The sequence below is a fragment of the Loa loa genome (assembly GCF_000183805.2).
Source record: "Loa loa unplaced genomic scaffold supercont3.10, whole genome shotgun sequence".
NCBI lineage: Eukaryota > Metazoa > Nematoda > Chromadorea > Rhabditida > Onchocercidae > Loa > Loa loa.
This window is the reverse complement of record NW_018108190.1, coordinates 184,350-198,299: the sequence shown is the minus strand read 5'-3', so window position 1 is coordinate 198,299 and position 13,950 is coordinate 184,350. Positions and strand designations below refer to the sequence as shown.

Sequence of the window (13,950 nt, the reverse complement as noted above, 5' to 3'; positions counted from 1 at the left end):
GAATTGATTTGATAATGAATAATAGAAATTAAAAGTAAGCAATCAAATGGAGGTGAAAAAGAAAGGAAAGAGTTTTACAGGAATGATGAAATGATACGTTAAACGATAATAAACAAATGATAACTCCTTCCTTAAACAAGTAAACAAATGGGAAATAAACTGTATAACGGTACATTTAAACTTGCCTCTTTTGCCTACAATAATAAGTTCCATGATTTTATAATTAGATAATTAGCATGCAAATAAATAAACTATTATAGTATGTCAGTGTGTGTGTGTGTGTTGTGTGTGCGTGTATGAGTGTGTGTGTGTGTTGTTGTTGTTGTGTGTGTGTGTGTGTGTGTGTGTGTGTGTGTGTGTGTGTGTGTGTGTGTGTGTGTGTGTGTGTGTGTGTGTGTGTGTGTGTGTGTGTGTGTGTCTTTGTCATTCACTCTAATTCCTATCCTGTGCCATTTTATGCCACTAAACAGTCCTATTTAATTAATAAGTAATTTCCTTTTGGGTTGCATTGCGTTGCGTTTTTCAAACGGGCTCTATTCAAATAAGTTTTTTAGGGATCAAATAGAATGACTGCCGTAAATTATGTCAACCAAATATGTTTGTTCATTAGACCCTGAAAGTACTACACAAACATATGCACTCATATCACTTCATTACTGTATTATCGACTGGGAAAGACACTGTAAGGAACAATACTTTATAGTAAATAAGCTGATAGCAAACATATGCTATTTATTTACTTATCATTTAACAGTTAATGCTAAACACACACATTACATCCCAATGTCAATGTTGCCAATTATGTTGCTGTTGTTGGACGACGATATTTACTTAAAGTATAAGTTCTAAATTTTTACTGTTTTAGTTAAATGATCCAAATTATTTACAGAAAGGATGTATCGGCACTTAGGGCACGCACTCCTTGTAGGATATCTGTCTTGTCCTAAGTATCAATCAGTAAGCTGAATTTTTAGTGCTTACAGTTTGATACTTTTGAAACTCATTAATCGTAAACATCAGTTCTGTTACAAAAATGATAAAAAAAGAAATGAGAATAGGTAAGATGAAGATTGAGGAAATAATTAAAATTCGAAAAAATTTTAACATTGAAATTTAAGCAGATCCATTATTGAAAATAAGTGACGGATGAAGTGTGAAATCTCACCTTTTGTGAATTCAACTTCTTTTTCTATCATATTTGGGGGTTAAGTCTCTTTGTTTCACAACCAGTTATAATAAGCAATATGGTCGCAAATTCTCGTTAGTTATTCAGTTTCTCAACCGCTTGTTGAGGAAATGATCAAAAAACCTGATTAAGTACACTTGTCTCTTACATTTAACCTTTAAGTATCAAATAAATTAACAAAGTTTCAAATAATTAAAAATTAGAGAAATTTTTGATTAGATCCTTTTCACTGTGATAGCATATGATCGCAATGGTTCTTGCGGGAAACTGCTCACTGCATAATTGAAAAGGCATATTTCTTCATTATTCCTTATTTCCCACAGTATTCCTTGTGCTAAGGAATGACAGAAAATTCAAAATTTTCACCTTAAAAACCTTTAACTGGCTTGTCAATGCGCAAAAATACTCTTTTTACTCCGATTTTCGAGTAGTAGTGAAGTGCAAAAGCAATTATAATTTATTTTAAATTTGAATTAGTAATATTTCAGTCATCTATTCTAATCTATTTTGAGCACATTTCATACATCTCATTTTTTTGGCTTATTATTTACGTAACTAAAAGAAAAAGCCAAGCAGACATTTTACTTATCCTAAAATGAATGTGCTAAAGATAATTTCATTAAATACATTCATTGAGTAAATTGAGATGAAATATGTCAACAGCTAAGGGAAGAAATATGAAGAATTGCCTCTCTGAGCACAGCAGTAATTATCAACCAGTTGAAGTAATACATTCATTCCTCTAACATAAATTTGTTTTCTCATTTTGAAATGAAATTCTCCGAAAAGAAATTTCAACCCGTTTTTTGTTACACGATAATTAAAATGAGCTATATATATATATATATGCATATATATATATACTAGACAATTTGTGGAATTATCTTTATGAAGTAGCTAAATCTTGGAAAATGATCCTCGGAATTCTCTACTTGCCAATATTTACCAGTAATTCCAGCACTTTAATATTTATTACTTCAGCAGTTAAAATGAAAATTCTAGCAGCACAAGTTACCATAATCATCACACCCACTAAATCAAAAATTCAAAATAGCTTCAGTGACCGCCAACTTTCGGTTTATTTTAGCATTATCTAATGCTAGTAAATCTACAAAAACGTTTTTTATAAGGCTTCTTTTTATATTTTTCCATAATTTTATATAAGATTTTCTTTTATAGAGTTCAGTTTATTAAGGAAGTTGGAAAATTTAGGTAGACACCTGATGAAAAGTGAACATACCTGTTCCGGTTCCCTCCTTCATTCATCATATTCATTTGCTATTAGTTCTGGCATATTTATTCAGACGAGACATTCTCCATATTTCGTTTCATTTCATTCATTCATCAATTCCTTTCAAGCGTAATTTTTCTAATTCCTCAATAAATTTATTCATTTTGTATATGCTATGTTAAACCTACCACCAAACAATTTTACAATTTTAAAGCTTTGCTGAGGGAAAGCGCAAGTGACAGACATTTCTTGTTCGATGACCTGACGGCAAATATGTTCTCTTCCTCGTGTGCAACACTTGCGGTTATGGATAAATGTTTGAAACATTTGAATTTGGTATTTTGGACACAGATACTGAACCATACAAAATTTCTTCTGGTATGTCAGCTAGGAATTTCGTCCCTTTAACTTTAATTCGAAACTTATATTACTCTTACACCATCTGAGCCATTCAATCTCTGACAATCATTGCCACAACTAAATCTATTTTTTGTTGGACGAATTCGATAATCGCTGGTTTATCAGAAACCATTTGCTGAATGAGATATTTGTTCTAATAGAGCAGCGACATTATAAAAGTCTGTCTTGGTTTAATAGAAAACTACTTACAGTTGCAACATTTAAAATATTTGTTTCTTATGTGTCATTTGCTGTGAAATGCCACAAATTAGATGGATAATGAGAAGGAAGCAAATATTGAAAATATAAGTGAACAGTTGTACCTTACACTTCCGAGGATACAGATGCTTCCGCGGATACAATTTTGAATATTGATGAGGTACTTGTACAGACGAAGAATTGGTGCGAGGTGTATCTTCGTCGTAAATCGGAATCTTTTTTGACATAGTCCACTTCTTCTGTCATTTGTGTAGCATTTTTCGATTTTTTCAAGGTTTTTGAAGGATATTTCTCCAAATAGAATCAAAGATTGAACTTTGACCCCACCAAAAGATGATCGAATACGTTAGTACACGATTGATTTCATTCTCATATTTTCCTAAAATTCATATCGATCTGCTCAACTTTGAATTTCTGGAGATATTCGAATAATCAATAAATTCTTTCACTACCAATATCACTAGTTGGGATAAATGCCATTTGTACTTTAACCCTCTGCTTTCTGGTCCTTTACTGACTTTTGTATTTATGCTAATTAATCATGCCAAACTCAAGTTGTTGTTAAAAATAAATTTCCGCACTATCACATCTTATCCTTTGTCAAATCACAACACTCTTTTTCTTTTGATCTCTTCCATCCTTTTTTTTTTTTATTATACATTCTTTCTCATTTATACCGTATTACATTGCTATTCCCTTATCTCTTATCATTTTTTTAAACATATTCTTCTTTTTACGCATTATAATATCAGCCTTTGTGAGAAACAATTTTGTACTAATACTAGATTAAATCAACTTTCTTAGGGAAAGGTTAACTTTCCTTAAGGAGAAATCAAATGTCATTGAGAAAATAAATAAAAAAAAGCTCGTGGAAATGATGAGGAACTAGAAGTTAGGAGAAACGAAATTTTCAGTAGAAACAAAAGAAAGTAGAAAGAGTGATGAATAAGTCTTTTTTCTTTATTTAAGCAGAAAAAGCGGCGATGTTTTAGAGTAATGCTTAAAAATAGGAAATTGATGAAGCTTTTTCGAGATGACCGAAAAAAAACAAATAAATTTATCTAATCCATCGAGTCCGTATGATTATACTTTAGTTGAATAAGCAATTATAAACTGCGCCAAATGCTGCTATCTGCTCAGTCGAAAAATTCTATGAGAGCATTTAATTGCGCCTCTTCAGGCTTTAACGAATAAAAAATTGTTTTTCTCTATGGCACTTCACTTTTTAAACAATATTTCTTGAAAATTATCCTTTTCTTTCAAGTTTTTTTTTTTGAGTCACTTTAATTTAAACGAGAATTCAAGCACAAGCGAAAATTTTTGAATATAATGAAAGGAGAAAAATTTCTTTCTTTTCTCTCAATATATCATCAAATGAGGTATTCTTTGATCACAGTATCTATCTCAATAACACTTCACTTTCGGCACTATGAAATATTTATCTACCTGATAATCCTATCTATTAATGGTCCAAAATAACAATGAACCGCTATCTGGAGTTATACAGTACAGATAAGCCATTATCAGATGACAAGTTAGTATTCGTCACCAAGTAATAGCACTGATTATTAAACCAAAGCATATTGCCAAGAATCACGTGATATGATGATGTGATATGAACAGTTGTTAGTGAAATAATCACTCGTTCATCATTTTTTGCGGATAATTTTTACTGTCAGCTATACCGCAACTTATAATTCTCAACTAATCCTTATGCTTACTTTAATGATACGTATCTTTTTTCAAAAGTATAGATTTATATGCTTTTAAAAATATTGAAAAAGACTCATAGCATGACAGTTAAATTAGTTGCTAGCATCTGAAGTCAAGTATATAAGCAATGTGCGGGCATCTATTCCGAAATCAACACAACTATGAATATTAATCCATCATTCGTTCGTTCACTTTTGTCAAGTATTTGCTGGACGATAACACCGTACTAGTTCGATTTATTCAGTTTTTTTCTTACTTTTTTTTTTCTGATATTTTGGTTTAAAATTTAACTATTATGATTTTCTATTAGTGACAAAATTATGATTTAGAATTTTCTTTAGCAAACAAAAGGAACAGCTGAAGATGGTGCATTCCAGTTTCTTTTTTCATAGATTTGTCAGTAATGAGAAGCAAATATTGTAATTAAGTATCGGATCAGTAAAGGACACTAACTTTCTTTAAAATACTCTTTTTATTCGTATCTCAATCCTCAATTGATCGCTCATTAGCGTGCCAGCATTTGTCATTTGTATGAAAATAGCAATGATTAGCTATGTGTCGCTCTTCGAAGACTTGGCTTCCTTTTTTCTTTTTTTTTTTTAACTATAATTACGAGTTTCAGATTTTCTAACGCTCATAATCTGGTCATTATTGTCCGAAAAATTAAATTCTGACGAAAATTTGCTTCAAACTGCATTTGCTGACATCTTGTATTCGTGGTGAATCAACGAGCAGTCATACGAGGAATAAGTCCGGAAAATGTAACAGCAACGACCCGAATATAAATTCAACACCCCCGTCACACTCAAACCCGGTCGATCAATCCAGTCAAACTTCGTCTTTACAGCAAAAACGGAAACGTCTCATGCCACATTCGATTCTCAAAGACAGTTCATCTAAGCAACTCGTAGGTTATTCTTCTAAAAAACTACAAACAGTGTGTGTATTTGGTGTAATGTTTTAATGCAGAATTCTCATTCTTAAATAAACCTTTTAGTCAAAAATTTGCATAATTTTGAAATAAGGCGAAAGTTTGGGAATTGTTTTTGAATGTTTGCAATTATTTATCTTTTGATCCCTTATAACTTTGCCATCGAATTTATTGCCATTATCAAATGGTCTCAATCCATGTTTTGCTGCAACATTACCCATAATTAGATGATTGTTTAAAAATGATGTTAGTGCAAGCAATTTTAGACAATTATTCTATTATGCGCTTACTATATTGCTTAACTTTATCTGGAGAAATTTCATCTCTTAATATTTTGATAATAAAATGGCTTCAAGATTCTGTTTATTTCAATTTGTATTTCAGCATTATAATTTGTTTCACAGAAATTGACAATCTCAAGATACAATTTCATATCCTACAAAATTTAGAAAGCAATAAATTAAAATTGATCGACCATCTACTGCATTTTGCAAATAAGTTCAAAAATCTGTTTGGAGAGAATCTTCCAAAACGATGGCAATATTTAATTCAATAACTGCTGTTTGCATTCATTTCAATAGCAACTTTTCTAATATGTGATCTTGAAAATGACATTTCCGTTAATTTTCTGAAGAATTCGCCTTTCTCAATCAAATTTTTAAAAAATTTTCGACATTTGAGTTCGATTTAAAAGAAGAACTTATTTCCATTGTATACTACGATTTGCTTAAAGACAATGAGTAGGTTTATCGAACTCTACTGTAAACGGTTTTTTTTTTTGCTTTCTCATCTAAAAATACTAATTTCCTATGTTAAGGTTTTGTTTAAATTTCATTTTCATCTCAAAATCCAATTAAAATAGCATACCGATCCATTCAGCGGAACAAAAAGGAATTTGGTCTTTCAATTTATCAATATTTTTTTGATGAAAAATTAAGAGATAATATTGTTTCTATCTTTTTGTCAACCGAAATGTAAACAAAAAGAAAGTATATAGCTGATTTGGAAGAAGTAAAAATTAACTATAATTCAAACAATAATTGTTCGTTTAAATCCATACAAAAATCTTTTTACTTCCAACTTTACCCGCAACTTACCCATTATTTTCATCATGCATAGGGTGGGCAAACGTTTCGTGTGTATTTAATGGGATCCGAAAAATTTCTATATTATTTCATTTCCATTTGCTCTGTTTTCTTCCTTTTAATTATTCACAGATAAGAATTTAAATGTATTTGAATTTCAATTCGAAATTTCTCCAATGATTTTACACTCTCTAAATTTTAGTTTTCCTTCATCTTAACTTCCATTAACTTTTGTAAGAAACAAAAAAATTCAACCAAAAAAAAAAGAAATGGTATGGAATATGTATTATAAATTGGGCTCAAAATTTTGAGGTCAAGTTTTTCAGTCCTCACTGTTAGACTGATCGTCGTACTTTTTGTTCTTATGTCATCCAGTTTTCTTCTAAAGCACAAAACAATACCAAATAATTGGAACAAAGTCATATAATCTTAAATAACTTTGCTCAAAAATACTCACTTAAGTTGAATTTCACTTTTTTATGGATTTAAAAATATCAAAAATAGGACAATTATTCTTTTCTGTTTTTTCTTTTTTTTTTTCTTTTCAAATTGGTTCTACGATGAGATAAGGTAGGCAAAAGGAAGAAATGAAATTATAGGAAGGATGAAGGCACAAGGAACGCTTAATCAAATGATGTAAAAAGCCTGATGATATGCATATTAATTCAAAATGGTTCTACTTGAAAAAAAAAAAGAAAAGAAGACGAACAGCGTAAGTCTGTTTTTAAACAAATAAAAGAAATGCAGAAAATGACATGATAGTGATAAATTATTTTCTTTGTTTGTGATATTAAGTAATCAATCAAGTAAGCGAAAAAAATAAACTTTTTTTTTTCTCGAAAAGCAGCAATACGTGAACTAGGTCATGAATAGGTCATAACGCTTCACTTACTCATTTCTCATTTCCTTTTTTAAACTTATTTCGTCGGTATCTTTTTAAAGCGTTTTTGTGTTTGAAGGAAAATGAGAAAATATTTCCTTATTTGTTATTGACACAACTATTTTAGCTCTTTTGTCCCGTTGAAATGGAAATTATTTGGTAAAAGAGGATGTAATTTGAGGTCACTAATGCCTTTATCTGAATGTAATGTTCAAAGATATCAAATGATCATAGAGTATGAAGTCAAATTTGCGCTTTTCTTGAAGGTCGTTGTTAATAATTGTACTGCGTTTGCTATTCACGATATTATTCTAGGTTGAAGATGAATACGAATTAGTAACTTGACAATAAATTACAATATGTCAACGTAATCAAAATTTTGTTTAAAATTTATTAGCTCCACTGGACATTCCACTCTCGTCCGTTTTACTATGTCGCGGGAAAAAGATTAGAAAAACTAACCGGTTCCCGAAAGAGGTTGTAAATTTTGATTGCAATTCCACTTTTTTAAATGGTGCTGAGAATAATCATAATCATAACGATAATGATGACAATGGTGATTATAATAACTTACTTCACTGTCATCATTTTGGTCTGGTAATTACTAGTCAATCAACTATATTTGTTAACACAAACTTTCCTTCTCTACTCATCAACTCATAACTACTTATGCCTCTTTTTCTTTTATAGTGAATGATTTTCCTGCAACTAAATCTATGCAAATTTACTCTGTAGTACTATAACTGCTTCATAAATACTTTCAAGATAAGTTTGAATGCAAATTAATTAATATGAAAAAATCATCTCATTCATTTCTAGGGAAGAAAATCATTCAAACTCTTTAGTCCGATGATACGAGATCCACTAATTAGTATTAGTACATCTGTATTAACAAATTCTCGAATTGCCATTTTTAACTTTAAACACTAAGAAATTTTTTTTGAATCGAAACTTTTGCGCCATTTAGATGGATGGCATATGATAAGCTGACAAGCTATGGTATTTTATCGCACCTTCATGATAATATGCAGGTGGTAAACTGTGGTATGAAAGTTATCTGTCAAACGATACTGAAAACAATTACTTAAACAGTAATAATTAAATTCAAATTTTCTCTGCTACAACTTGAGTTAATAAACTCGATCGTTCTGATAGCAAGCATTCTTGGTAGTTATTCCAGTTTGATCGATTTTAATATTTAGTACTTTGGCCCAGTTGTTGCTGGGACTTCAACAACCACTCATGATAACAAACATGAGTTTGAAAAAAAGCTTGGAGATGTTTTTTTTTTTCGTTTAACTTTCCACACCTATATTTTCTGTTTCTTCTTTGTCCTGTTTCCGACTCCATTCTTGATTAGACCGGTTGTAAATTATTTTTATCTTGACTTCATGCTAATTCCTATTGTCATGTCATTTATTCCCAACAAAACTGTCAAAAGTGATAAACTGCGGAGAGTGGTGTCATATTCCGAGAGTCCTGTCACAATCATATCGAAACCAAATCAAAATGTTCTCAGCTGCGAAAAATCAAATTAGAGCTCACGACAAAGCTCATCTGTGCGGGATTGCTAATCAATTTTAGGAGAAGCCTTACGGAGAACTGCTTGACCCTCTACCCTCCTCCGCTCAAATGGTCACTCGGACATCTGCGCAGAATACTTCTTATACCTCCTCTCCTATAAAGTAGCAAAAATTTTTGGAATTTATTAAATATGTCAATAAATTAAGGCCATCATGGAACAGAAGTTCCCTTTCCTTTCTCTCTCCCTGGACATTCATATTTTTGCCCATCATCCCTTGCATTATGTGGAAATACACAATAACAGATAAACACACACATACATACATACATACATACACATATACATACACACATACACACACACACACGCAAATGAAAACATGCATAGACATACATGAACATATATTGAAAATTGAACCGATTGACGCAGACGCGCACTACAGTGTGATATCAATCATCGTTACCTTTGCGATTTAAATTAAAGATTGAAATTGCAATAATTTTTGACCTGGCGAGCTGTGCAGTTTGTTTATGGACGGCAATTTTAGTGCATTAAATTTTTTAAGGTAATAATGAAAATGTTGAATTGTTGTTAAATGAAGCAACGATTATTGTTCAAATAAACTAATTGGTTCCTTTTATTCATCTCTTTATGATCAATTAATTTTAGATTAATCATCCTTTTAAAAGTGATCTTATTTTAATTCATGCATTTACTTTTGTCTCTATTGATTCATTTATTGTTTATTTTATGGAGTAACTTCTTTCCTACGAAATTTTCAAAAAGTCATAGGTCAATAATCAAAATAATTTCGACAACAGGTTAGCAGTATTGCTTTGTGTCGGAGATTCCAATTGCAAATTTATAGGAAACTCATCGAAGTCGACGGTTGACAGACGGAAGTGGCAATCTGTCACCAACCAACATATCTACCTGTACTCGAGTATCGTTTGATCAGCCTACTATACCGACAGGTTTATTTCTATTACATGATTCATATCTACCTGTGTTTCATAACTCATTATTTTATCATAATATCAACAACACTTACATCACCTTTTTTTTCAACATTTCGTTTAAGAGTGACTCGTGCTTTACTTACTCTACCTGGTTTTAGAATCAATGCGATTATATTGACATGTTGACATGCCTAAGCAAAGTGTGCAATTCACACTTTGTTGTAAATTGCCTATATGCTTTAACAGCACTTTACAAATTGAAGGAAATCTGTTCAATTTCAAAAATTCTTTCGCTTTCACTGCCTTTTTAAACGCCTTATTTAAAGAAGAGATCTAATTGAATGTCTAGTGTTTTGCATTGAAAATTTCACCTAGCATTTTATCATTGATTCATTGACCAATCAAATTATTAATCAATGAATCCATAAAAAAAATTTAGTGATAAATTCATAAAATACAAATATTAAATAATTAGATTAAAAATGTTAAGCAACTAAATAATCAGTAAATAAATATAAATCAACCATTAAATTTGATATTCGTACTTCATTTATCGATTAAACAACTAAAACTTGTCTTGTTTGGATGTGTAAAATGAATAAACCAAATTTACCTTGAATTACAAACAGGTTCAGTTGGTTCATCAGCGTTCAACAGGCTGGCTGCCATCGGAGACAGCGATCTAGGGAAGACAAGCACTCTGCGCCAAAGACGTACCTCTCTTCCTGTCACTCCAAATGCTTTCGCAGCCAGTAGAGCTGCTGTAAGTTGCAATAAATTTGAACATTCTGTTAATTATCATTGAATTTCCTGTTCTAAAGCCATTTAATGACAATTACTTGATCTGTCTTCTTAATGAATAATTAAATATCGTCGGAGGAAGTAAATATCACTTTTAGTAAGTAAATAACTTTTTTTTATTGTTTATGGTTACTGTCTGAAATTTTTTACTGTTTAAAGAATCTTTAGTAAAAAGAAAGAGGAAAAACTGTTTTGTCCGCTTTACAACTTGCATTGCTTTAAAATTGAATTTGACTTAACAAAATTCGTAAAGTCATTGAAATTCTTTTCAACTTTTCATGTAGAAATATGAGAACTGATAGCTTGTTGCTTATAGCTATTACATCAGAACATTTATCTCACATCAAAATTTTCAGCTTACCTCAACTTTAATTTAGTTACTTTGGCTACTTTGTAAAGGAATTGGCATAATAAAATAAATGGCGAAGTAATTTAAAGTGCTTGAGGTGAATTTTTTCTGTACAATGTACTTTTTCCTCAGTTTTAGATAGACACTAACTTGAAATATTCCTTTTTTTTCCTCGTAATATTGTCATAATATTGTCGTACATAGTAGTAGAGAGCATGTGGTAACATAATCCATTGAAACTCTTTGATTTCCATTCTAAATTAATCTCCGAATATTTCCAAGGGAGAAAATATATTTCCAAGGGAGAAAATTTTCCGCTTTTAAAGCATCTTTTTGATGTTTCCTACTAATTATTCCTTTCTGCACTAATGTTTCTGTCCACTCATTCCATACTATCTGCCATATTTACATTCTTGAAAAAAAAAAAAAAAAAAAAATTAAGTGCACTCATTGTGAAACGTCCTCTTTTTTATTTTTTATTTTACTTTTTTTTTTCAGTTACAAAGTAATTTAACAGAAGCGCGTGGACTTGTGGCAGAAATGCTGGCCAACAAGGATTTACCACCAATGATTATTTCAGGATTAAAAGCAGTAGCCACTTTGCTAAATCCTCAACCAGTTCGCTTTCTTATTCAAATTTTTAAAGTTTCTACATTAAAAGATTCTGATCTTTCCACTGAAATAAATTTGTGATATGAACAAAAAATTTGCAAGCAAATATCAGTCCACTGACCGTTGTATATTTGACCATTATGAATATGACGATATCTTCCACTTCACATGCACGCAAAAAAAGAGTTATAGAAAAAAATGAAGATATTTTAATACAATCCTAAGTTTTTACAACACCAATTCTTTTCTCAAGTTAAATTCAAAATTACCATTGCCAACATACGCTTATACTTTCCCTTTCCCTTTTCAGCTCATTGACATTTTATCGAATATCTCAGTTGAGCTTCATCTATACATATGAGACAAATGATATTAATTTCTTTTTCCAAAATTTTCCTCTGTCACTTCTCCACCAATTTTTGCAATAATGTAAATTCTGCAGTGGTTTTTACTTCATTCACTGTAGATTTTATTGAAGTCTCCTCTTATCTGTTATAGATTCTGCAGGAGGTTCTTCTCTGCTTTCATTTTCTACTGCACGTTCTGTGGGGGATTCCCCTCTGCTTTCATTGCCCACTACAGGTTTCATTTGAAGTACAGTACTTTTACAAGTTTAGTTCATCTGCTCAAAAGTAAATGAAATATAAATGGATATGATTTGTGCATGTCGTATTGCCTATATGCACATAGCTGCTGCGTATTTGTACAAACTTCATGAATAGACTGCACATGCATGCATGTATTGGCAGATATCGTCTTTATAATTTCCAGAGGGAAAATTGAAATTTTTGGCAGAAAATGGCGAAAGAAGTTTTTTGTCCTTCCCTGACTAATATTGTTTGTAAATATGATAACTGTATAATTTTACAGCCATCGATCAATTTGCACTTCGATTTTGGTCTTCCAATGGTTGTAGAGAATCCATACAGTGGTGAACAAATTGTTGTTGCTGCGGTTAGTTTTTCATAATAGAATCATTTTCAGAAGATTTCAGATTGACACACAAAAGATCATCTTAGGTATCTGTTAAATTGCACACCTTCTTCAACAATGACACATTTTGTCACACTTTTTAATTCATAAGCTCAAACACATACTCCCTTTCTTTCTGTTAATCTGAAAAAAGCTTTTCATGAAAGAAAGTTGTCATATGCCTATCAACCATTCAGGCAATTATTTCATATCATGTCCACAACATATCAAATATTGGATTGTGAAAAAAATAACTTCTCCAGATATATACTGGAAAATTGTATACAATTTTGAAAGAAAAAGTTCTTAAAGGCATCAAATCAAAAATTCGAATATAATTTTTTTTCTTTTTTTTGAGTCATAGACTTTACAGTTTTCCTTTGCGTCTTTTAACTGCGGAAAAAAAGCGTTGTTATATTCTAATAGACAAACCTCCACAAAATTAATTATTGATTGCACTACTACCAGATCGGGACGATGAATCATTTATTTATAATTTAGGAATTTTGAAAACTGAATAAATTCAGTTTTTCAATTATTTAATTTCTGTCAAACACCTTGATATCTAAAAGGCATTATTTAACAAAAACAAACAAAAAGAGCAAAAGAATAAGAACGAAACGAAAAGCAAGAAAGGTAGAGAGTAAATGTTCTTACTTTTCCTTTTAAAATGTTCAAAAATAAATCAAAATCCATAACCAATAAAAATGGTCCAAAAATCAAATTTTCTCTTCCTTATCAGATGTCAGATGGACATTTATCATTTATCATTCTCATTTTAATCATTTCATTATCGTTTTTTGTTTCTTATAAATACTACTGTGAAAGCTTTTCCTTCAGATGATTCCTTTTCTTTAATGATATACTTTATTTGGTTTTTATTTCTGATAAACAAAAATTTGTACCTTCAAATTTTGTAAATCTTATAAAAGAAAGAAAATGACGTTATAATTAGTGAGGATATCGAATTGCATCCATAAAATTTTAGTAGTTTTTTGCTTACGTCACTAAGTTGAGGAGTGCACTGTTTCTGTGCTTATATAAATCCTGGCAAAGCATAAACATCCTTATATAGGCCTTAAAATCTG

The 13,950-nt window shown here is 30.8% G+C and overlaps 1 protein-coding gene across 1 annotated transcript in view; it reads left to right on the top strand.

Annotated features, from left to right (window-relative positions):
* Positions 1–5,520: 5,520 nt before the first annotated feature.
* The window catches only part of LOAG_16611 (3'5'-cyclic nucleotide phosphodiesterase), a 26,017-nt gene continuing 17,587 nt past the window's right edge, over positions 5,521–13,950 (top strand). Inside the window, exons 1-5 of the mRNA XM_020449263.1 lie at positions 5,521–5,655; positions 10,038–10,143; positions 10,764–10,891; positions 11,777–11,896; positions 12,761–12,844. Of these exons, the coding sequence (XP_020307229.1) occupies positions 5,614–5,655; positions 10,038–10,143; positions 10,764–10,891; positions 11,777–11,896; positions 12,761–12,844 (480 nt within the window). The 5' untranslated portion in view covers positions 5,521–5,613. The remainder of the gene's footprint in view (positions 5,656–10,037; positions 10,144–10,763; positions 10,892–11,776; positions 11,897–12,760; positions 12,845–13,950) is intronic.